Source organism: Miscanthus floridulus, chromosome 16 (genome assembly GCF_019320115.1).
Source record: "Miscanthus floridulus cultivar M001 chromosome 16, ASM1932011v1, whole genome shotgun sequence".
Classification (NCBI taxonomy): Eukaryota; Viridiplantae; Streptophyta; class Magnoliopsida; order Poales; family Poaceae; genus Miscanthus; species Miscanthus floridulus.
The window spans coordinates 22,266,969-22,292,186 of NC_089595.1; the positions used below are offsets into that span (position 1 = coordinate 22,266,969).

The following is a 25,218-nucleotide window of genomic DNA, read 5'->3' on the forward strand; positions in this document are numbered from 1 at the left end:
TCTGTCGAAACCTCGCTGATTTCAGTTCAGGGCTTCAGGAATGACGATCTTTCGCTTCTTTCTCTGAGGTAAAATGCTAATCTTTTCTCGATCCTCTTTCATCTTTTTTACAGTTTGAGAGGATCATTATATTTATATATGAATAAGGATGCCACTCCAGTATCAAATCCCTAACGACTGCTTGCTCATCATGGGCATCAAAAGTCAAATGGAAATGGTCTTGGCCGGTCTGTTGGCAGGAGGAGTAGCGGCTCTCATCACATTTGGTAGGGAGTCAGCGATGCTTGCATTGTGTGGCTCTATTGCTCCCCGTGTTGCTAAGCTTAATCAGACCGATTCAACTGTTAGATCGATCGACCTCGACCAGATGCATGGTTGACCCGGTGCATGCAGTTATTTGATATCTTAAATATCAATGCATTTTTCCTAGAAAATATTTAAATTGAAGATGGCATGACTTAGCACCGTAGCTACAATTGTATTTTTTTTTTAGAATAAGGGAGTATGCAAGTCTAGAGCTGGAAAAAAAAATTAAAAGCTCATGACTTGACCGACTCTCTCGCTTGTTTCTTTCTTTTTATTAATGATGATGATCTAAGCCAGCATTTTAGCTGAGAACATCACAAGTCAATAACACAGATAAAGTACCAAATTAACTTAATGTTGTGACTTGTGGTGTCTGCTGTATATTGTACTCAGTTATTTGTGACATCATATTTGCATGAACTAGTTACTGCTTACTGTTTTTGCATTTGTTAACAATCTAGCTCGTGAGCTACACGAGCTTATTCAAAACCACCTTGTTGGGAGCTATAATAACCTATGTTGGCTCGTTAACCAGCCCTATCTATATATGTATGGTATGCCTTTATTTTCTTTGATGATATAAATATTACCCAACAACAACGGCCTGCGTATTCTTGCATCTCAAATAAAGTAATGCAACTTAGAGGCATCCATCATCATGGTAACTCTTTGTATATTGAGGGTCTGTTTGGAATGGAAGATTTTCAAAGGAAAGGCAAAGGAATGGATTCTTTTGGAAAGTTTTCTCATCTTACTGTTTGGAATAAAGAAAAAATATGCATTCCATTCCGGAGGAAAGACTAACCATGCTTCACAAAACACATGAAAAAAAGCATCCAGGAAACCCAAAGGAAATTTTCTTGCAATGTTTTCTCACGTTTTGAAGCCTGAAACATTGCTTCTTGGGCACATGCGACATTCTTGTTTTCCCATAATCCAAACACCCCCAAAGTTTCTATTCCTGTATTTTGATATCCTATAGTTTTCTACTTTTCACTGTATGTTATTCCTGTGCTTTTTTTTCATTCCTTTATTTTACATTCTTGCGTTCTAAATAGGCCCTAAATAAAAATGGAAAATTCAAGACCATGACTCTTTCTCGATTGCTGCCATTTCTTTCCCTTTCCGCTCATGATAATGCTTGCATCGCCACGCTTGCAAAAGACTCATATGTCTTGTAATATAACTACTCTTAGACATTCTTGGTGTTTTTTCTTTGGCAGCATGCCAGTTAAAACTAAAGTTCATGTGATTGGCACATCTACATGGAAAGATGGTTGGCGTGCACGCAAAATTAGAATAGGGGGAATGGAAATGAAAGGTGAATAGTATTTCTGGCATACATCCCTTTTTGGAAAACCTTCTTTACAACTCTAAAGTTTTATGCTATAAGTAGCTGTATTATGATACCTAGGAAGTAGTAACCGGATGGGAGATATAAAAGGAGTATTATGAAACCAAGGAAGTAGTAACCGGATAGGAGATAAAAGGAATCATACTACTATAAGTCCGTCAAGAAACTCATGAGGGTTACTTGACTACGAAAATTTTGTCTCATATGCTCTTTGAGAAACTATCTTACAAAAGGTCAAAAACATTTTATCATAATGTGGGATGATAGGAAGATTAGCTTTAGGGCAAGCAATTCAATGATTCATAGGTTGGCGGCTAAGAGCATCTCCATTAGTCTTTTTTAAACCCACTCTCTAGATCCTTATTTGGAAATTGGAGAGTGTCATTTTAATAAAAAAATCTCTATATATCTCTCTACACTCCAACAACTTCTCTATCTTTGAGGAGCGAGAAATCAAGAATAGAGGATGGGAATATTTAAAGATCTAGTTGAAGAAGTTGTCGGAGGGATTTTTTCACCAAAATCTCTATTCCTATCAATATGGAAGATATAAAGAGGCTCTTGAAGTTGTTCTAAGAAGAGGTTCTTGGCAAAATGGCAATAAAGTTGGTGCCGAGAAAGAGGGAGTGAGAAAGAGCGGGAGAGAGTGGTAAAGAAGGGGTAGAGATGTGAAGTCATCAGTGTCAATGACCTACTGTCTACAACTAATGTTATCGACAAACCAAAAAAGGTAAAAAAAACAAGTCACGTATAACGTCTCAAATTCCATATTTATTTGCCTAGAGAAAGTAGTAGTCCGCGCAAGTAGTGTGAGTGACAATAAATGCAAGATGACATATCTTAAAACTTTTCTTTGGGGAAAGTGTCTCGAAACTTCTTAAATGGACTCGTCTATACAGAGAACCCTCTCACAATAATATAAGCATGAGAGGACTCTCTCTCCTTCTAGATACAACGAATCATCACCCACCACCTCCTCCTTCGTAAGTTCACACCACCCCTACCCCCTTTTCCTCGGTGTGCACGCCACCCAACCCTGTCCAACCACCAGCCTCCGCCTTGCAAGTGTCGCCTCCGATGCCTATGAGGGCCACCCTTCCACCACCTCCTCCATCTTCTTTCTATCCTTACCACAATTGGATCCTGCTCCCTTACCTTCACCGATGCCTCCCCAATCTAGCGGCATCATCGTTGCCCTCATGACTATCATCGCTGCTAACTGTTGCAACAACGTTGGGAGCTCCCTGCCCCCCTCCCATATCATGCGCCCCACCTCCACTCCTGTAACACCCTCGGTGTTATATTGTACAGTTTTTGCTAAAACCATGTCATGAGCATCATGTTTATGTATTATTGCATGTGGTAAATGAGAAATTAAATTTTATTGCACTAATTCTTAATTTGAGCTCTAATTTATTCCTTGTCCAAATACTCTCCTGCACAGCTCAACTCACTATTGTCATCCTGATCCAACTCCATCTCTCGGTATTCATGTTCTTCCTAATTCCTAGAGCGCACACAAGGCACACTGCTCTGCTTAGCCTGCGCAGCACGCGCACAGCGACGATCGACCGTAGCAACAGCATCGCACACGCTACACATTAATCTCACTCACAAGCTCGGCCCGCTGAGCACACCGCTCACTTGCTGCTCTGCAAACATGGCTCAGGCACCCTTTCCACGTGCTAGTACTGTAGCAACGCAGAATTACGGTAGCACGAAGTAAACACGGCTCATCGTGTCTTGCACGTCGTGCACTGTTCACCGCAGAAAACATTGTGCACAGTAGGAAAACACTGTTCACCATAGAAAACACTGTTCATCAAGCAGCACGTCGTGCACAAGTAGCTGCTTTTGACCAACAGGTCAATGCACAGCGCTTGGCCGCCTCCTGCCGCTTGCATGCATTGCTGCTGGTTGTGGCTTTGCGCGTTAAGTGAGGGCGCTGTTGAGCTGTACTCCGCGCTGGGCGACCGTCTAGGCGTGTGCGCGCCGCACCTGGTGACCGCGCTAGCTGAAAGGTCTTTGTTTGGTTTTGGTAATTGAGTGACAACCTAGGTGGACTAATTGTGTTTATGTGAGATACACAGGTGATTAGTCCATAGGTACATGTGTGTGAGCAACATATGCCATGAAGGTGAAAATAGTTTGGAAATGTTGCAAAGCTCACACATGTGATGATGAAGGAGCTTAAATGCACATGAGACATGACATTGAGTCATGTGATCAAGGTGGAGAAGATCAAGACAAGACTTGGCTTGATGGACCGGTTGCAAGCGTGAAGGGCAAGTCGAAGGCTTTGGAGTGACGGACCGCGTGGTGGTGAAGCTTGAGCAAGACTTGGCGCCGATGGACGATGGCAACGGTGAAGAGCAAGTAAAGTCAAGATCGATGAACCAATATGATCACATGATGATATGAAGTGGATCATATCATTGGTGATCGTGTTGGTGCATGTGTTACATCAACATTGGAGGAGATGGAATGAAATGCGCAAGGCAAAGGTATAACCTAGGGCATTTCATTTCACCGGTCATAGGTGTGTAGAGAAGTTTATGACCGGGTTTAGGATAGATGGCCGTACTATCAAGAGAGGCAAACTTGTTTGCATATCGGTCATCTAGTGCCACTCGAGTGATCTAACTTTGCATCATCGTTAGGATCGAGTGGCGTGGCAAGTTGAGTGGCTAACATCCTTTGAGAAATGATTGTGAAAAGCTAACACACATACACATGGTGGTGTACACTTGGTGGTGTTGGCACATCTACAAAGGAGGTGGTGTTTGCAGGGTTGAGATGGATTCGTCGCTTTCGGGAAAATGGAATGCCTATTTTCTATTACGCCGGATGCAAATTCTTATGGTTGGCACATTGGAGCAAGGGTGAAGAAGTTAGAATTGAAAAACGAGTTGATCACGAAGACGCTGGTGTCGGTCAACTGACCGGACGCTGGGTCTGAAAGCACCGGACCCTGGCAGCGTGCGTCCGGTCAAACTGACGGGTCTGCACAGTACCGAGGGTATTGCACCGGACGCTGGTCTATGTCCGGTCAAGGTGGACCGGACGCGTCTGGTCGAAGAAATACGCCTCGGGGAGCTTACTGGAAACGACCGGACGCTGAGGCTTTTGCGTCCGGTCAGTTTTGCCAGTGCGTCCGGTCAGTTTCGTAGCTGTTGAAATCTGACGAATAGCGTTTGAAGCTAGTGACACGTGGCCGTCTGCGGGCGACCGGACGCTAAGGTCCAGCGTCCGATCAACACGACCGGAGCGTCTGGTCGGACCGACTTTTGCCCAGTGAAGGGGTAACGGCTAGTTCAGCCCATGGGGCTATAAATAGAAGTGGGTCTCGGCCATGGCGAGTGCTGAGCACCTCGGGGGACTTAGTGTCTATGCTTGTGAGTGCTTGGGAGCCCTCCATCTCACACATACTTGATAGTGATCATCCGATTGTGTGAGTGAGCGTTTCTAGTGCGATTGCATCATGAGGTTGCATCGAGTGGCACTAGGTGATCGAGTTGCAAGCCAGTGGTGCTTGTTACTCTTGGAGGTTGCCACCTCCTAGACGGCTTGGTGGTGGTCTCCGTGGAAGTCCGCAAGAAGCTTGTGCGGCGCTCCGGAGAAGAGCTTGTGAGGGGCATTGTGCTTGCCCCGCAGGAGCCGCGAAGAGCAACTTTAGTAAAGCATGTCATTGAGCAATCCTCACTTCTGGGGTAGGTTCTTGCGGCGCCCGACGTGCGGGCTTGGCGGGTGATGCCAATTAGCCGCCGAACCACCAAGTGAGCGGTCGACACAACAGGGACTAGCGTGTTGGCAAACACGTGAACCTCGGGAGAAAAATCATCGTGTCAACCTTGTTCTTCCCATTGGTTTGCATCCCCGTTACACAAGCTTGCGTTTACTTTCACATACATTAAGCTTGTGTTGTTGCTTTTGTAATTAGTTAGCTTGTGTAGCTTGCTAGTTACCTTCATGCTTGTGTAGCATAGAAGTAGCTCCCTTGCGTGGCTAATTTGGTTTATGTAACCTTGTTAGTCACATTACTTAGTTTGTGTAGCTAAGTAATTGCGCTCTCTAATTTGACATTGATTGCCTTGTTATTGAGCATTGCTAGTGAGCTTGGCTTTGTGCTTTTGCTTACTAGCATGTGTAGGAGCTCCCTTGTAGCTTAAAGTACTAGTGGCATAGGTTTGTGTGACCTTGCTTCTAGAATTGGTTAGGAGAGCTCTAGCTAGCCTGGCACCTTTGTTGCTTGATTAGTATCTTTGCAAGGTGCTAGTGAACATAGATAGAGGGCAAGACCGATAGTTTTAATTCCGCACTTGTTTCGGTTAGCCAACTTGATTAAGTTTTAAAAAAGGACTATTCACCCCCCTCTAGTCGCCATCTTGACCCTTTCACTAGCACAAAGAGGCGTGTCCGCTACGGGGCAAACGATCGCCGTTCTAAATTTGGGTACAGAAGTAGACTTGACCGATGACCTCGTTTGAGACTTGATGAGTGGCTGGCGAGAAACTTCATCTGTCCAGCCGGAGCTAACATGGCAAGGCAAAGCTTCATTAGCTAGTACATATGTCCAGGTCCATGGTCTACTGCACACCACATTCGTTTATCAACATTGAAGTCTCAAGTACTACAACACACTGTTGCACGCTTCTCCAGTTCATTCACAGTAGCCATGCCTGACCTTCTCGCCGTCCTCCTTATCCTCCTCTTGCTTAATTCCATTCCCGTGTCTCCTATCTTTAAAAGGACACGCCAAGCCACCAAGCCGTCCCACTCCGCTGCTCACTATCTTGCTCTCCCAAATCAAGTTTCTCTATTCTTGCCCGTGAAAGTTGCGTCTATCGATTTCTCCCGAGCTGCAATAATCAGCTGAGGTAGCTAGTCTGCAAATGATCTTCTCATTCTCTAATATTTCCTTGACATGCATGAATGAACCAGCACCCCACCACCAAGCACGTTTAGCCCAAAGCACACTCCAGTCCTTATGTGCTCGTTAAGTCCAAAGACCACTCAAAGTCCATCATTTGAATTAATTCACCCATGACCAAAGACCCACTCCAAATCCATCACGTGAAATCCAATTCACGTGACCAGCTAGCCAAATGCCACTAATCATTTTCCTTAATCACCCTTTATGGGATTAATTAGCGTCCACCTAGCAAAATCAATATCTCTTTCATCCAAGCTCCGATTCTATTATTTCTTCTTCCTAAATTCATTTAAATCGAGACCTATCCATCCTTATCATCTTCTTCTTTCCTAGAGCTCATTTGAATTTATTTATTTATTGTGAAATAAATTTTGTTAGATTTCTAAATTCCTTATCTATCTATTGGTATATTTTGTTTGTATGGTTCTACGATGTTTTAGGGTTACTTATTAATTCTAGGTTGCTTGTTATTATTATGGTTATTTAGATAATGGATTTTTGTGATGCATTGGTAGAAGTGCTAGCCCTAGAATTCTTTTACAGTAGGTTCATTGTATTATCATGTGCTCACTGTAATTTTTGTGGCCTTAGAATATGTTGATAAATATGGTAGCTAGTGCACCTTGTTTTATCATATATATAGTAAATTGATATTAACAATAAGGATGCCTTTAGTTGCTAAGATAATATATGAAATGTTTCATACCTGTTTAGTGGGAATAATAGGTAACTTTGCGTATTAGTCATTAGAGTTAGCTTAGTAGCTTGGTAGATGTATTCTTATTTTAAGAGTTGTTGTTGCCATATTACTAAGCGTTACATCATCGTTTTATGCATGTAGATAACAAGTTGGTAGAGTTCGTGACTGCGGGCGAGCAGGAGTACAAGGAGGTGATCGAGGAATACAAGGAGGAGGTTCTCGTGCAGGAGGGAGTCCCAGAGCCATTAGTTGCTGAGTTTGCTGACACCCCGCCTGCCCAAGGCAAGCCCTGGTGCATAACCCTTATTTTGAATAATAACTGGATATATATATATATATGTGTTGTGCATTTACGTTACAGGCATTTTATAAAAACTACGTGCATAAATATATCCACCCATGAGTCCTACTAGTATAGGTCGAGTAGCCGCTATGCTCAGGATGTCGGTAGCGTGGGTAACTTGTCGTTACTCATAACTAGGTGATAAATATGATTACTCGTGATAAAATGTTGGAAAGGAAAATGGTGACCGGGCAGGGATGTGGTTGGGTTTTGGTGAGTGTAAAGGGTTATGTCCTGCGGCCAACAGGGCATAGCTCAGTTATATTTTTTTTTCTATCTGTGTCGATTAAGGACCGGTCGTTGCATAAGTCTCTAGGCAAGTCACATATCTATTGTCCCGAGCGCATACTTGGGTTTGGGCACAGAGAAGACTTGTTGCTCTCTTGTCGTGGATCCGGCTCTTTCCAGACCGACTGATTGAAAGCGGAGATGGTGGAGGTCCTTGCACCGCACTGAGTCTGGGACTCATGAGTGGAGGATTGGAGTCCAAGTTTGGACGGGGACCTGGACACCTAGGACAGGAGAGTGATGGGTTGGTCTTGCTTGTGCCTAGGGTACAAGCGGGATGTGTGTCTTTGGGGCACCCAGCTGGGCACATTGGTTCACGAATCGCCAGAAAATCCGGTACAGCTTGTCTGCGGTCTAGCATCGTAGTAAGAACTGAAAGATGAAAGATGATGAAATGGAACTGATTGCTCAACTCTTGCTTGAAAGTAGAATAGGGGCTTATATAGACTGATAGATAATAACTTAATACGGCCGATAATAATAACATAAATAAGGACTCACTATTAGTATTGCTTTCTGCTAAAATAAACCAGCAAACCATAAAGCTTTTTATATTTCTTGGAGTCAGGAAATTATTTTCACTCATCGGATAAGTCTTGCGAGTACATTGTGTACTCAGGGTTTATTTACCCCTATTACAGGTGATGCATGAGAAGTACCTTTGTGTGGAGGATTCTTCTGGTGGGCTCAGACGGATCATCGTTCTTATCGCTAGATGTTTATTTTAAATTCCACTGTTTATTATTCCGCATTCTGATATTTGGTATTGTAATAATGTACTTTTAAGAAACTCTTATGTATGAAATGGACCTATATTGTAACTCGTTCTCATTATTTCACGTTCTCCCTTCGGGTGTGACTGACGGATACCGTCCGCTGTAGCTTGCTTTCGGGGTGCTTAGTGTCTGGTGGAAGACGAGCACTCCTGTAAGCGTGTTATTTCAGGTGGTTCTGCCACAACTGCCACCCCTCCCGATCTGGCGATGCCAAATCCACCACCGCGCTACCGCCGCCACGGCACAAGACACCCTGTGCTACCACCGACACAGTGGGACACCTTGCCGTGGACCATCCTAACTAGCCTCCTCCATAGTTCTCGCGGCCACCGCCACGACAGGACACCCCCACCATAGTGCATCCCTAACTAGTCTCCTCCGTAGTTGCCTGCAGTCCCACCCATAGCGCACCCTACCATCGCTGCCGTTCTAGAAGCCCCCCCTCCCCAAAGCTCCCTTTAAATTCTGCAACCACAAAAATTCCCTTCTATAATCTGAATCCGAAACCCTAAACCTAGATCCAAAATTCTCGAGAGAAGAGGAAGTTGTCGTTCTGGCGCTCATAGGAGAAGAAGAGGACATCGAATTGGTGCTTGCTACAACTAAATCACTCTCGGTTCAATTTATTACTTATTCCTCTCCTTTTCTTTCTTGGCTTCGTTGACGTCTCCTCCTCTTCCAAATCAGGAGAGCTCCACGAGAGTCTCTTTGTTTAGCTTTTTAGGGCATGTTTGAATCACGGTCAACGTGCGCCACATGTGCGACATGCTGAAACAGCCAAACGTTCCCACCACACATGGCGAAAGGTTTGGCGCGCGCCGCAGCTGCTAGTTCATAACGCGCGCCACAACTCGCCAACTATCTGGCGGCCGTTTCGTCCGCCGCACTCGTGGCGCGGCCACGGCTATGGCAGCGGACAGGGACTGTGGCGGGAACCAAACGCGCCCTTAATTTTCAAATCTGAAACAGAACATTTTTCAGGTTTCGAGCTGATTTGCTGAAAGCTGATCGCCGAGGTTTTGGAATTTGATTTGACCAGTTGAAAGAGGGACGGGTTCAGCTGAAAGTTCCCCGTGCGTGAGATGAAAGCGTCGGAGTTTTTTAAAAAAAGGAAAAAGAGAAGAAAAATGGGAACAGGCACATGGGGGGTTTGCCTTTTGCTCTTTCTCACACACGCGTTCTGAGTTTTCTGACGAGACGACCAACAGCACACGGAGAAGACGGAGGACAGTAGACTCGCTGAAGCAGCTGTATATAAGCTCACGGCTCACCGCTGGTGACCGCACAGGCGGCACAGCCAGCTCCGTCCGTCGGAACTCGGAAGGCCTACCCTCGCTGTACTAGCTTCCTTCCTACTCGCTTCCCTCCGCGTCGTCCTCCGCTGCCTCGCGCCGTCGTGCATCGCCCGCCCCGCCTCCCGCGCCGTCTCGTCTCTCATCGCCGCCCCGCCTCCCCCCGTCGTTCCTGGCCGCCGGGCTTCTTCTCCTTCGCCGGCTACGCGCGTGAGGAGGGAGGAGGAGCCGCAGCGCGTGGATCCAGGGGCAGCGGCGTCCATCCCGCCTGAGAAGGGACAAGGAGCCGGTGAGATCTACTTTTTTTCCCCAGCTCCTCCATCTCTCGCAGCTCTCTCTCTCTCTCTCTCTCTCTCTCTCTCTCTCAGCGCGTTTTGCGGAGATTCGTCGGTAGCGACGGACGGCGGGGCAGTCCCAGGCTCGGCGGCGGCGTCAGCGGCTCCCCCTCCCGCCTCTCGCCAGTCGCCTCGCGCCCTCGCCAAGGCTGGAGCCAGCAGCCGCTGCTCCACCAAGGCGGTCGCGCCGCTTTGGGAACCCTGCTTGGATTGGATAGGTAGCTCGTCCGTGGCGTGCCACGGTGTATCATTTGGGGATTCATCGCTGCATTGATAGCTCAGCGAAATGATGCTTCACTGCAGAAGCAATTGCAGGTTTGGCAGGGCTAAGGAAAGAGCCGGAGCGAACACGATGTTAGCCTTTTGGATTGGCCGAGCTGGCGTGTGTGAGAATGGCATGATTGTGAGCTGTGGGCATGAGGGAAAAGGTGACCCCTTTGGTGCTGGACTGCTGGTACTGTGGAGGAGCAGCAGTGCATGAAATGCATGTGATGCGGCAATAAATTTTAATGTAGCCACGATTGAGATGAATCTGTAGGCGAAGTGAAGTGACTAATGTCGTTTCAGGCTCAGGAATTTCTTCTTGTTTTCAGAAAGAAGGGTAATTGCAAGTATTCGTCCAGTGGTGCAATGACCCCAAAGCTGACTGGTGGGATGCTTAATCTAATAGTAGTAATAGATTTCCAACCAATGTGCATAATTATTGTCTCTAGCTAAGGTGGCATGAAACCTGTGGCGTATTAAGAATTGCAGAATGAGCTGTCCTTTGATCAGCTTCATAGCAAGTGGTGACTCTGAGTAGTTAGTACCTTCCTGCTAGATATATTTTAATCTGCCTGGGGGCAGTTGGGAAACAACAAAGAACACAGAAATACCTCCATATTTTAAGTTTTCCTTTTGCATAAATTGTTTGCAACATGTGGGTCAATTTGGTTGCTGTGCACCTATGTTAGTCTCACATTTGGTTCGTAAGTGGAGAACATGGATGCGGAACTACAGGGGAGAGGGGATGGAGAGAATTTATACATGGTCCTGTTTACACCATGGATGATGCGATGAGTGCATGTCATGGATATCAATTACTTATGGAATTGGTTGCTCGATTTCTAACAGATTTTGTTTTCTTTGTTTCTTGTTTTCTGACTGATGCTATATCGCCGCTGCTTCTAATACAAAGGCGTTTGATTCCAACTTCCAGGTTTTGTCTTTGGGTAGAACATGTCGTGCTTTGCATGCTGCGGTGATGAAGATACCCAAGTACCAGACACCAGGACTCAATACCCAGGACACCATCCAGCAAGTAAGAGCATGGACCTTTTTTTTGGTTGTAATCCTTTGCAGAGCACCATTTCTCATACCATATATTTAGCTTTTGATGCTTGGTCAATATTTTTCTGATAAACTCCAACTGACCTGCAGGGGCCGATGCATACCGCCCTGCTGATCACCCTCCCAAGGGTCCTCAGCCTGTGAAAATGCAGCCAATTGCAGTCCCTGCTATTCCTGTAGATGAGATTCGGGAGGTGACTAAGGGTTTTGGTGATGAAGCCTTGATTGGTGAGGGCTCCTTTGGCAGAGTATACTTCGGTGTTTTGAGAAATGGTAGGAGCGCCGCGGTCAAAAAGTTGGATTCTAATAAGCAGCCAGACCAAGAATTCTTGGCGCAGGTCTGTGTTTCCCTGTTTATGAAATGCAGCGCATCTTTTTTAGTCTGTGGTTTGATGTCATTCTGAAATTGATCTTCAGGTGTCTATGGTATCAAGGCTGAAGCATGAAAATGTTGTTGAGTTGCTTGGTTACTGTGCTGATGGGACACTCCGCGTCCTTGCTTATGAGTTTGCTACTATGGGTTCTCTTCATGATATGCTTCATGGTATTGTCTTGTGCTATCTTTTTTCTCTATCTTTTGCATGAGTTGTACTGTCTCATGGTCCAAGTAAAAAAAGAAAGGAATAATTTCTTATATGCAACGGACTAAACCTTAAATCCCGATATGCCACTGACTGTGGGGGTCCCATGTGTCATACACACAGTGATGGCATATCAGGGATTGTGAGTTTTCTCGGTGACATATAAGGAAATTACCCAAAAAGAAACCATGCTTAACACATGCAGAATATGTCTCTTTACAGGAAGGAAAGGTGTTAAAGGGGCTCAACCCGGTCCAGTCTTATCATGGTCACAACGTGTGAAGATAGCTGTTGGAGCAGCAAAAGGCCTCGAGTATCTTCATGAGAAAGCACAACCCCATATCATACACAGAGATATTAAGTCTAGCAATGTTCTTCTTTTTGATGATGATGTAGCTAAGATAGCTGACTTTGATTTGTCAAACCAAGCTCCTGACATGGCAGCTCGGCTTCACTCAACTAGGGTTCTCGGAACTTTTGGATATCATGCGCCTGAGTATGTCGTGATTTCCTTTTCCATTGCTCTACAGACCTTTTGAGATAATTAAGCTTAACGTAAGTTTACATTTTTTGGGTCAGGTATGCAATGACTGGCCAACTCAGCTCTAAGAGCGATGTATATAGTTTCGGAGTTGTTCTTCTTGAGCTATTGACTGGAAGGAAACCTGTCGACCATACATTACCAAGGGGACAGCAGAGTCTTGTGACTTGGGTAAGTTCCATCTACACATGCCAGTTGTTATAAGATAAAATTAACTTGTATTTTTCTGTTGGGTGAATCAAATCAATGACTTATTCAACACTGACAGGCTACACCAAGACTTAGCGAAGACAAGGTTAGACAATGTGTTGACTCAAGACTTGGAGGGGACTATCCTCCGAAAGCTGTTGCAAAGGTACCGTGAACAACCTTTCTTCTCAAACTATTCATGACTTTTTAAGTCGGCTTTATTAACTGTTTAGGAAGTGTCAAAGAAAGCTGGTTAATGAAGAACAAAGTGATGGTTGTAGAAGAAAAGATTAGTAAACTGTCTTCTGTTATTGAAATGTCTAATTCTTATGTTGCGCTCATAGAATTTGACCTGCTACTGAACATTGTTCTCAAAGCATATTTGCATTCAGTATCAGTTTATTATGCTAAGCTTTGATCCTTTGCTGCTGGTGCTATCAAGTGTTAGCTCTTGAGTTCATGTGTTTTTTGGCGATGATCCATTCTAAGGTTTTAACCCTGTTTGTGCTCCTGTCTTTGAAACAGTTTGCGGCTGTTGCCGCCTTGTGTGTTCAGTACGAAGCAGACTTCCGGCCAAACATGAGCATTGTTGTCAAGGCGCTACAACCCCTGCTGAATGCGCATGCGCGGGCGACTAACCCAGGAGAAAATGCTGGGTCATAAGCTTCGCTTTTCTCCCGCCTCTTGTATGATAGATAAGTAAGATATATGAGTCGTCGATGTCGTTCTTGCGGACATGTGGCTGGCAGCGTGTAACATTTGTGATTATTCTTCCCCCGAGTTGTAAACAAGATTTCTTGTATCCCCACAATATTTGATTCTTTCTATCAGTTGCAAGAATGGCAGGCCTGGCGTAAGCGGTAGAGTCTTACCGCCTGTGACCGGAAGGTCCCGGGTTCGAGTCGCGGTCTTCTCGCATTGCACAGGCGAGGGTAAGGTTTGTCACTGACACCCTTTCCTAGACCCTGCACAGAGCGGGAGCTCTTTGCACTGGGTATGTTCTTTTCTATTGGTTGCAAGATGACCTGTTTATTGGTGCCGTTTTTTTTCTTAAAGAGTCACCTAAGAAAAACTCACAAACTTTAGTACTCACTCTATTCAAAATTGTATGATGTTTTGACTTTTTTAGATATATAGTTTTTGATATGGTACTTACATATTATAAAAAAACAGTGTATCTAATTAAGTCAAAACGTCTTATAATTTAGAACCGTGGAAGTATGACACAGAGTTCGGTGCTAATTTGTTTACAAGTGGGAGCAAATTTATGTGCACACTCGGAGCATAACTCACATTGACCGGAAGCAAATTTCGTGGATAAAATTAATTTTTTTTTTCTCGGATTAGAATGCCTTCAGGTGAATTATCATATTTCAATCAATAGAGGGCCTTCAACAGTCCAACACCATGGAATATAGGCCTGTTTGTTTTGTGGCCTGGATTGGGAGTCACCCAGGCAGGTAGATCTAGCCCTAACAACTACTTAGTGCTGAAAATCAACAGCCTGGGTGATCTACCTAGCTCAGGCAGTCATCCAAACAGGTCCTACAAGTCAAGCTGAGCAAATTGTGTTGATAAAAGGAATTTAATACCTTAATTTCTCCAAACAGAATGCCCTCGGGCTCCGGTGAATGATCATATTCGTTTGATTTGAGGGTGTTCACCAACGACATAGAATCCAATTCAAGTTGGACTTGCATCATACCTTGATCTTCTGTTGCAATGATTGCTGCCAAGCCTACGCTTGTGCACATAAAGCATCATGTACTTTTAGCAAATTCGCAGCCATAGGAGTGCAATACTCATGCTGGAGTTACCAGCTTACCCCAAGATATAAAAGATCACAGGCCTCACACTATAGCTAATTAGATTTAGCTGTGACAACTGCTGAAGCTACTCTGAAATTATAAAATATAGATTCATGACTACATGACTGCTCATGAGCTGACATGAACTAGCTGTGACTACAAGACAGCTTCTGAGTTTACATGAACCAGCAGAAACTGCACTACGGATTACAGACTACAACTATTATAGTCGGCAAATTTTGGTCTAGGCATCTGACCATGCAGTATGCACAGCTGCCCAAGCCTACAAACTAATGTAAACGCTACATTGACATCTGCTTAAACTATGAGCTAGTTGCTCACCTAACGATGGATGGAATCTCTAACTTCTTTACACGAGATTGGGTATACGATGCTGCTTCATCGCTTTGCGAGGATCACTAGTGCCAGCATCGACATAGAGGCAATGAACTTGAATCCCTGGCTCTCCCAAAAATTCTCCTTGTTGCCATGGCACATACTGTTGGGCTGCTTCATGGCCACCTGGTCCATGAGCTCCTTGAGAGCCTTGTCTCTTTTCTCCCCCATCTGCAGAATAAATGTAAACAAGATCAGACCATTGATATGAATATTTTCCACGCACAATTATGGCAAACTGCATTAGCAAGGATGGTTGGTTCACATGTTGAAGGCAACACATCTAAAATGTTGAGTCCCATCACCAATTCAGCAACTCCCTCCGGTTTGCAAACAATTGCCATTTTGGATAAGGTTTGAGTCAAACTTTTTGAAACTTTGATTACAAATAACTTTATGGTATTTAGTTTACAAACTTGAAGATCATATGTAGAGATTTGTCTTGAAATATACTTTTTTTAGGATGTTCGATTATATTATAATAGAAAATAGTGGTTGAATCAACGCATATATACTCCCTCTAGCTGTATGCTAACAAGCAAAGGAAATGACTACAATTATGGAACCTGAAGGAGAATATGCTGACAATCAACTATAACATAAAATTAAACTGATCCCCTTATGGAACCGGAAGGAGCATACCCTCTTTAATTTTCGCATCTGAGACTGAGATTCTTGAAGGCAAAATTCAAGCTTCAGAACCCTCTTCTTCAGCTCCTGATCAGTTCTCCGGTGCTTTTCTAACTGCTCAAAAATCAATAAATCTCATGTAAATATACTTCAATTCAGCGTTATAGGAAACAAAGTATTTGTAACCAAATTATGGAGGTCTTTTATGGATAAAAGAAATATAGTATACCTGTGATTCAAGTTCCTTGGTTTTGTTCGTCCAGTGAGCAGACAATATTCTGATTTCCTCTCTCAACCTCGCAATTTCTGTATCCTTAGCATTCAAAAGGTTGTTGAGGTTCTGGACATTCCTTGGTGAAACATCAGATAAGACCTTTAACAGCTCATTATCTTTGTCAGACCTAGACCCAGCTTTGGCAACTGCGTCCATGATGTCGGTCTCAATTCTTATAACTTCATCTTTAAGTTGCATTTGTGAGAGCTCCCTTGCTTGCAGATCCTTCTGGAGAAGATCAAGCTGCTCACCTAGCTTGTTCACTCGAAGTTCATGCTCTTTGAGCGAGATGTCCTTCTCATTCAGCTCTTTCAGCAATGACAAGCACTGCATCTGAGCTGACTTGGCTGATGCAGCACTTGCTTCTGCTGTAGCTTGAGTAAATGACAGTTGTGTTCTAAGATCATCCAACTCATGGAGGTACTGTATATAATTAGAAAACACATTATTAAGGAACTGCATTTGGCTTGCCTGAATAAAGAAAATATTTTGTCATAACTAAAATCATTAGCCACTAACACAGTGACACTCAGAGCAGAAATTTAGTAGTCATGATCATTCGACCAAGTTGGTTAGTAAAAATTGAATCAGGTTAACAAAGTAAGTCAAGCTAAAATTTATTTCATGATCAAAAGTTTATTTAATGACCAAACAAAGCAATTTTGCAAGCAGAAATATTGACTCCAAAATGTTGGCTTTGTATTACAGTCAACATCTTTTGGGCTTTGTTCGCAAGGAGATTCAGAGTAAACAAAAATTAGATCACATCTCCATTAAACTGCAAGAAGTGTATTTTGCTGTGAAAGCTCTTTACCTGTTCCGTGCTACTTGTGGATGAACGCAGTTGCTCATCCTTGTCCTGTAAGCATTTCTGCAGCTTGCTTACTTCCTCTTCCATGCTCCTTGCTTTTGTCTCCACAACCTGTTAAGATTTGTTCCTAGTCAGCACAAACTCCACCGACAACCCCGAAGGTACCAATTACAAACTACAGACTAACCTTTCTAGTTTGAGATTCCCTTACAAACAGCTGTTCCTGGGAAGCAAGCTTGTTCCTCACATCCTTGAGCTCGGCAGCCAATGATACCACGTTCCTCCTAAAGCTCAACTTCTTCTCCGTAAGATCCTTCAACAGTGGATCCAAATCTGACGACGAAGAAACTGATGATGCTGGCACCACCTTCTCCGAGACAGACATAGCAGGCCACAAAACAGCACGTCTTATCTTCTCTTCCAGTCAGAAAGGGCAAGACCGCAAGATGCTACACTGTTTTATTATCTCAACAAGTACGAACACGAGCAGATCACAGCAAGCATCCCATGGGCAAGACAAAAGGAGGGAGCTGAGCTTTGTTTGACCAAACCAAACACCTCTGATTGCCAACTAAGAATCCTTCTTTGGCTTCGCTAGTCAGTACAAGCCAATCAGTAGCTTTGGCTGAAAAAATTAAAAAAAAAAACTATGAGTGAGAGAAAACGATTTTTCTTCAGGTCAAGAGGCCACGAGTTCACGTGGAGCCAGGCACTTGTCTTGGCAGTGAAATGACAGAAGCGTAGCTTTCAGTACTCCAAAAATATATAGGCCCTGTTTAGATCCCACCCAAAATCCAAAGTTTCCCAAGATTCTCCGTCACATCAAATTTTGCGGCACATGCATGGAGCATTAAATGTAGGTAAAAAGAATAACTAATTGCACAGTTTACCCGTAATTGACGAGACGAATCTTTTAAGCCTAAATAGTCCATAATTAGACGATTTTTGCCAAATAAAAACAAAAGTGCTACAGTGTCCATTTTCCAAACTGAAAGGGATCTAAACACCCTGTATCGACAACGAGCCGAAACCAGAGCAAAGGAAACAGAAATTGTCCACACTCACTGCAAGTGACTTGTTCATGTCATTTATTAGACTTGAAAAAACGGGGATAAAATTACGTGCCGACATACTTAGGTGGTGTTTATTTGCCCTCCTAAATTTTAGTCGCTGTCACATCGAATGTTTGGACATATGCATGAAGTATTAAATATAGACTAATTACGAAATTAATTGCATAGTTTACGACTAATTTGCGAGATGAATCTTTTAAGTCTAATTAGTCCATGATTTGACAACGTGGTGCTACAGTAAACATGTGCTAATGACGGCTTAGTTAGGCTTAAAAAAATCATCTCATAGAGTAGTGGCAGATTATGTAATTTGTTTTTTATTAGTATCCGAACACCCCATGCAACATCCTCCCGACACACCTCCTATCCGAATACCACCTTAGTCAACCCGCGCATTGCGCAGCAAATTTAGGAGTAACATGTTTTTGGTGCACAGAGTCAACGCGATTCATCGCGGTATATAGGTTAATTGCGTGCGACAGAACCAGAGGACTAAACAATGGCCCTTTCTGTACTGCTCTGTAAAAAAATAACTTATGTAGGACTAATCATGTAAAGGCATCTTCGTCAGTGCTTGCAACGAGGGGAGGACAACAGCATCTTGTAATTTCAAACCAATTCAAATTTTCCAAAGATTCTTTGGTTAAACCCCAAAACAGAACCGTCTACTACTGACGTTTACTCCTAAACAGAGATCTCCTAGTACAACCCCAAAAACTCCAGGTTTTCCCGCACCAGAGCTCAGAAAATCTGTTTACTGTTAGGATTTCGAGAGGGGTCCCTCCGCACATGAACAGGCCGAATAAGTTTGAAAAAAAGAATTGAAACCGGGCACGCAGGCGAGTCCACTCGTCCGGGCAAAGTGGAAGAAACACGGATCAGAGAGCACCCGCTACTGGCGATCAAAATCTTCTGAGATCCCAACATTTTACCCCCCAAGGGGACCAAAAAACAAGAAGGGTGCAAATGAGACAAAGGAAAGCTGGCAATCACGGCCGCAGGCGAACAACTGGGCACGAACAGAGGACGCGGCGAAGGAAAAGAATCACGCACCTCCAGTGCGAGCGGAGGCGGAGCAGGCAGGTGGATTCCAGCGAAGACGACGCTAGTCCACCACCCACCCAGACGAGGAGAGGAGGCAAGAACCACCAGGAACCAGGGACTGCTGCCCGGAGGCGACGCTCGCTCCGGCGGCCGAGGAAAATAAGGGGGAGCGAGCAAGCGTTTCCGGTCCCCCGCGGATTCCGGGGCTTGGGGGCAGGCGGCGCCGGCGAGCAGCGGCGCTGATAGAGAGGAAGAGTGGGAAGGGAAACGAAACGAGGATCCCGGAAATTAATGGCCAGGTGTTGGGGAGAAGATGAGGTGTGCGCTGGGTTTGAAATCGGGTGCTGACGTGTGGGCCCCGCGTGCGGCGCGCGGCAAGCTCCAAAATTTTTCACCGAGGCCCGTGCGCCACGTGCTGACATGGATCCTCTGTGGCACGGCACAGCACACGTCCCGCGTGGCGTGTCCCTCCGCCAGTCCAGTCCCAGTACGTGCGGCGAGGTGCGCGATGCGGTCAGAATTCAGAATACCATCGTATCCGTGTGTGTATCTGTAGATGTGGCTTCAATTTTATTTCGGTTGCATTGTAGGTTGGATGAATTATTCATTCTGTGATGTGCACAAGTATGATTGAGATGCAGTAGTTGCAACTAAAATATATGTAGACACAGTTTTATACTTGTATGACTGATAGTACGGTACCACTAACGCCCAGATGTCCAGCCCCAGGCCTGCAGTTGGACGCACCTCTCGCGCTCCCGTCGCGCATCGCATTCCACGCGCTCCATCGCATTCCACGCGCTCCATCCTGTTCCCAACCATTGCCAGCGTAGGAAACAGTGGCCCACGCCCCCGCACAGCATAAACCGCGCCCCCGCGCCCATCCAGCGTCCGCACGGTGGAACGCACCCCACGCCCGCACGGTGGAACCTGGACCCGTGCCCCACCTGCCCCCCTGCAGATGCGTGCTGCAGAGACGTCTGCAGGCCTCAGGCTCTGGCACGTGAACCACGACGGCGCACCCGCAGTAGCAAGCGGACGGCGACATACAACACCTGATATAATTTTAAAACATCTAGATGAACACATTTGCAACATAAATCTAAAAACAGATGAAACACTTGAAACATGCGTATGTAGCCAATGCAACTTGTGCAACACCGCAATGTACTTTTGAAACATCCAGATGAAACATTTACAGCATAAGTTTAAAACAGATGAAGCACTTGAAACATGTGTGTGTAGCCTGACAACATGTGCAACACCAAGATCTACTTTTGAAACATCCACATGAAACATTTGAAACAACTAAAACACCTGAAACATAGGTCTGAAACACGACGCCGCCGGCGCCCATGGCCTACCTGGTGGGGAATTACTGTATCAGCGGCGACCGCCTCCTGGTTGGCGCCGGGGTGGTGGTGGCGCGGTGTAGGCTATGGCTGCAACGGGTGAGGTGGATGGGGGCGCGGCGGGAAACGCCCAGCACAGCAGGGCGCAAAGATTGGGGGCGGGCGTGACACGGGATGGAGTGCGGCAGGCGATGGCCGTGGTGGGCGAGACAGAGTGGAGCGGCCGCGCGGCGCGGCGAGGCGGCCACGGCGGGTGTAAGGCGTAGTGGAGGCGGCCTCGACCGCGACCACGGTTGGGTGAGTAGGGAAAATGGAAGTTGAGATTTTTTTTAGAACACGCGTAGTGGAGAGGTGAGTTGGGGGAGAAAGCAGGCTGGTTGCCGGGGGCGCTGGTCCGCAGGCCCAAGGACGCGTCCGGACAGGTTGCCTGGAACGGACGCCCCGCGGAGGAGTATTATCGCTGATAGTAAGTTAGTTAGAGATTTTAACTTTCATTTTGTCAAGAAAACATGGAAGGACTAATATTATATGTTTCACTGTCGTCCCAAAAAGGCATATATCGTTTTCCCATGTATCAAACTTTTTTTATTGATTAGATTTATAGAAAATAGTGTAAACATTTGTATCTCCAGATATGTTCATCATATAAACATATTTTTGGTATTAATTTAATGATACTTATTATACATCATAAATATTACCATTTTTTATATATCTAGTATTTTTAAAATGAATTCTTGAAAAAACAAGAGGATGCACATTCTTTTTTGACATAGCAAGTACCTGTTAGAGTATTTGTCCTCCGAGTATTACTCAAGGCTCGGTTTTGTTCTTAACTTTCGAAAGGATCGTATTAGTTCTCAATTGTTTCTTTTAGGCCCAGTTTTATCTAAAAACTATTAAAGAGATTGTTTTAGTCCTTAAACTTTATTTTTAGGCTCGATTTTATTGATGAACTGCCAAAGTGCATTTTAGTTTTAAAGCTTTTCTTTTTTGCTCAACTTCATCCTTGTCGTGCATAGAACAACGTGATGTCGCACCTGGACAGCTCTAGGACCACCCATGATTTTAGGGTCTGATTGGTTGGCTACCAAAAGTTACCATAAAGTTTTGGCAAGAAGAAGTTGCCAAAAGTAGGACAAAAATTTTTGTCATAGATTTGGCATTCTAATTGTGAGATGTTGGCAAAGTTTGGTAGCAAACAAAATGGCAGCCAAAAAATTAGCTTGCCTAAGTTTTGGTAGCCAAAATTTGGTTATCAACCAATCAAGCTCTTAGATAGACGATTGTTATTTATTAGGCAGCAATGTTTCTAGCATATATCGTGCCAACAATCAAATTGGATAGCACACTTTTAATATTTATATGGATCCGAATATCCTCGGCAGCGACGAAGCCAGCGGTGGGGCTAGGGGGGCTTCAGCCCCCCCTACCCATCCTGAGCACGTGGAGTTCCCCTAAGTTTTCCTTTAAAATTTTATGCATATATATATTAGGTAGGAGGGGCTAAGGTTAAGAGAAGATAAAAAAATCTCTATTCTTTTATTCAGCCCCTCATAAATTTTTTTCTGGCTTCGTCACTGATCCTCGGATATGAAAATTGGATTGTTCGGATCCATCTCCAATTCAGATATCGCATTGTTCAATTGTAATTTTATCTTTTTCATTTCAACAAATAAAGATAACTTTTAGCTTATGAACAAAAATAGAATTCTTGTATGATTTATTCCTGTGTTTCAAAGAGACCCCACCCCCTTTAGAACACAGGAACGAGAAAACACGGAAATAGAAAAAAAAATACGAATATGATAGGAATGCATATGTAAACCTAAGAAACTGGAAATATAGGAATGGTGTGGAATTATGTGTTTGGTTGGTTACAGGAAAAAAAACTAAGGAACTCTAAAGATATCATGCTCTTAGAACAAATTCATGTTACTCCTTTATTCCACCTAGGTATCCTGCTCTTAGGGCTCCTCCAATAACAAGAGTTTAAGTACGGTCTCATAGATATCATCTCATTCTATATGTCCAACATGTAAGGTGTTTTTTATTCAATCCTATCAAGAGAGAGATAGAGTAGTTATATTTCTTATACATTAGCCATTAGGATACACAAAAAAAAAATAGTTCCTCTCTTCGCGCTACCTCAAAGATTTTTGACCTCTCTCTCCTCCATGTGGCACATTTAGCTTAGAGCTAATTGTTTGAGGTGCACTAGTAAAATGTCGATGGAGAGCACCTGCTTGATTAGGCGCCAACTGTAGCCATTAATTCATTGCTTGTCGTTGTTTCCTGTGCACAAGTTATTTCTCATGAGGTATAAGTGGATTCTTTTTTTCCAACTACTCCCTTTGTCTCTGAATAAATCAATTCCTAAAATTGTCTTAAGTCAAACTTTTTAACGTTTGACCAAATTTATAAAAAAAAGAAGCATTGAAATTTATGACACTAAATTAGTATATTTAGATACATCATAAACTATATTTTCATAATGTGCTCATTTGATGTCATAAATATTTATACTTTATCTATAAATTTTGATTAAACATAAAAAAGTTTGACTTAAGATAAGTCTATGAAATGATTTATTGAGGGACAAAGATAGTATTTTCCTATGAAACCATAGGAAAAAGAATTTTTCCTTTAGGAGCCGTTTGGTTGATCGAATCGATTCTGATTCTCCCAAGAATCATTTGAAACGACACCAAATGGGTTACGAGCGAAACGTTTCAGCCAAGAAATATTTCATATATTTTGCCAGGCCTCCTGAATCGTCTAGTGTGGTTTCACACCGATTCTTTTCTGTTTCTCTTCCCTCCCGTATTTGCTAATGATTTTATTTTTTTACTTATAATCATTTTTTAGTGCAATAAAATATAAGGGATTCAAGTTTGTCCTATGTCAAATTATATTAAGTTTGACCAAATTTATAAAGAAAAGTATTAACATCTACCATATCAAAGAGGTATATGGAAAAAATACATTTCATAATGTATCCAATTAAGCTAATTTGAAGTCACACGTATTTCTCTTCTTTTCTATAAACTTGATCAAAGTTACTATGGTTTGACTTTAGACAAAATTGGATCTTTTGTATTTTAGGATAGAGGGAGTATTTAAGTTGTTCTTTGCCTAAAAAATATATTTTTTGAAACATATTTTTATTGATATAATTTTTAAGAAAAATCTTATTAATCAGAATCTAGCATATTTGGATTCATCTCCTAAAACACTTTTGCGAGAATCTGTACCAAATACGCTTTAGGCCCTATTTGGATACAAAGTATTTTTGAAGTACCGGAGAAATACTATGGTTTTATAAAACACTTTGGTTTTTAAAAGCTACTAGGTGTTTGGATACAACAAATCTTATAGTATCAAAAACCATGGTTTTGTCAAAACTTTAGTCTTTTTAGAGTTTTAGAAACTCCACTCATGATTTTTTTTTTCTAAACCACGGTTTTGTGTGTCTTTAGCTTATAAAACCACAGTTTTGTGTTACTACAGTTTTCAAAAACCGCATCACCCCCTTAGGCCCCGTTCGCTTCCTGGGGAATGGCCTCCAGGAATAGTTCCGGCTGGATCGTTAGTTTATGATTGTATAAGATTTCATCAGCGGGAATGAATCCTTGCGTCATCCTGTCCCAAACGAACGAGGCCTTAGTCTTCCTATGACCTATTCCTATATATAAATCAAAGGATGCTACAAGAACTAAATCCTTACGGATTTTTTTTTTGTATTTCTCCTCCACTCCAAAGGGGCCGTAGCTAAAACTCAACAAGTAATACTGTGATGTAATCTTGTCTTATGCTGCGGCTGCGGTGGTGTGGTGGTAAAAGAACACGGATATATGGTTCGATAAGTTCTGCCAGCGATGCCATCTACTGGATTGCGCGCCCATTCACAGGTACATGGTACTCCTACTCCTCTCCTACATTGGCACGTGAAGCCAAGCCAAGCCCCTGCCATAGTGCCATGCAAATGTGCCATGCCCATCATTCCTATGCTGGCGGTAGGTAGGTAGAGTAGTTTCATCTCGTCTCGTCGGGATGAAAACGGATCGGATACGGACGGATATCATCGAGATTACATTTGTTTTTATATTTCTGTCTGGATTCGAATTCGAATACGGATAGTGTCAACTATGTCGGATATGATACGATTGGATATCGACATCATAAATATGCGATTTAAGTATTCAGATACGGATATGGTATCGGATGTTGGATATCCGGACTTGGATACAGACAGATCTCAACCCCTCTAAACGGATTCGGTTTTGAATACGGTCAGAAAATATCCGTACCGTTTTCATCCTTACTCGTGACCCAGTGCCATCCGTATGCACGTACTCGTATTCATTGTGCTCACGTGTACGCCGTGAGCCCCTCAACCAAGATGCATACGGCATGCATGGCCATGCTGCAGGATTAGAAAGAACTTGTGCACTGTGTGTGTGGTCGCAGTGACGAGCTAGTGCGTGGCGCTGGCTGGATCACTACTGGAAACACAAATTGTTTTGTGGGTGAAATATTTTTCTATGCGTTTTTTCGGTACACACAGAAAAATTACAATTTTTCTGTCGGTTTCAAAATACCCCGACAGAAAATACGAAAACCCACATAATAATTGTATGATTTTTCTGTGCGTGACAATACACACACGGAAAAAATAAGCACTCACAGAAAAACTCAATTTATTCTGTCGGTGCTTTAAAAACGCACAGAAAAAATATTGCCCGCACAGAAAAATATATGCACGCGATAAATAAAAAAACAAAGACCTAACCCTAACCCGCCGGCCGCCGCACGCACGCACTCGCGCCTGCTCGGCCCTCCTCTCCCTGCCCCCGCTCCCTC

The 25,218-nt window shown here is 43.7% G+C and overlaps 2 protein-coding genes across 2 annotated transcripts; one reads left to right on the forward strand and one right to left on the reverse strand.

Annotated features, from left to right (window-relative positions):
- Positions 1-9,909: 9,909 nt before the first annotated feature.
- On the forward strand, positions 9,910-13,824 carry LOC136512081 (pto-interacting protein 1-like). Its single transcript, XM_066506083.1, has 8 exons — positions 9,910-10,281; positions 11,526-11,627; positions 11,747-11,994; positions 12,074-12,200; positions 12,460-12,733; positions 12,817-12,949; positions 13,047-13,133; positions 13,493-13,824. The coding sequence occupies exons 2-8, from the start codon at positions 11,546-11,548 to the stop codon at positions 13,628-13,630; spliced, it is 1,089 nt and encodes a 362-aa protein (XP_066362180.1). The 5' UTR covers positions 9,910-10,281; positions 11,526-11,545; the 3' UTR covers positions 13,631-13,824.
- Positions 13,825-14,533: 709 nt separating this feature from the next.
- LOC136513336 (nuclear envelope-associated protein 2-like) lies at positions 14,534-19,450 on the reverse strand. The gene is made up of 6 exons (XM_066507331.1): positions 19,013-19,450; positions 17,074-17,511; positions 16,890-16,997; positions 16,031-16,498; positions 15,814-15,915; positions 14,534-15,342 (listed from the first exon to the last, which is right to left on the reverse strand). Exons 2-6 carry the CDS (start codon positions 17,269-17,271, stop codon positions 15,175-15,177), a joined length of 1,044 nt encoding a protein of 347 aa, XP_066363428.1. The 5' UTR covers positions 17,272-17,511; positions 19,013-19,450; the 3' UTR covers positions 14,534-15,174.
- Between the last annotated feature and the right edge of the window lie 5,768 nt (positions 19,451-25,218).

What these genes read in the sequence shown, in the direction of transcription:
- LOC136512081 (XM_066506083.1), top strand. Translation starts at nt 11,546, where the DNA reads ATGTCGTGCTTTGCATGCTGCGGTGATGAAGATACCCAAGTACCAGAC. An exon ending in ACCAAGAATTCTTGGCGCAG is followed by an intron (nt 11,995 to 12,073) that starts GTCTGTGTTTCC and finishes ATTGATCTTCAG; the next exon opens with GTGTCTATGGTATCAAGGCT. An exon ending in CTCCGAAAGCTGTTGCAAAG is followed by an intron (nt 13,134 to 13,492) that starts GTACCGTGAACA and finishes TCTTTGAAACAG; the next exon opens with TTTGCGGCTGTTGCCGCCTT.
- LOC136513336 (XM_066507331.1), bottom strand. Translation starts at nt 17,271, where the DNA reads ATGTCTGTCTCGGAGAAGGTGGTGCCAGCATCATCAGTTTCTTCGTCG. An exon ending in CCACAAGTAGCACGGAACAG is followed by an intron (nt 16,499 to 16,889) that starts GTAAAGAGCTTT and finishes AATTATATACAG; the next exon opens with TACCTCCATGAGTTGGATGA. An exon ending in CCAAGGAACTTGAATCACAG is followed by an intron (nt 15,916 to 16,030) that starts GTATACTATATT and finishes ATTTTTGAGCAG; the next exon opens with TTAGAAAAGCACCGGAGAAC.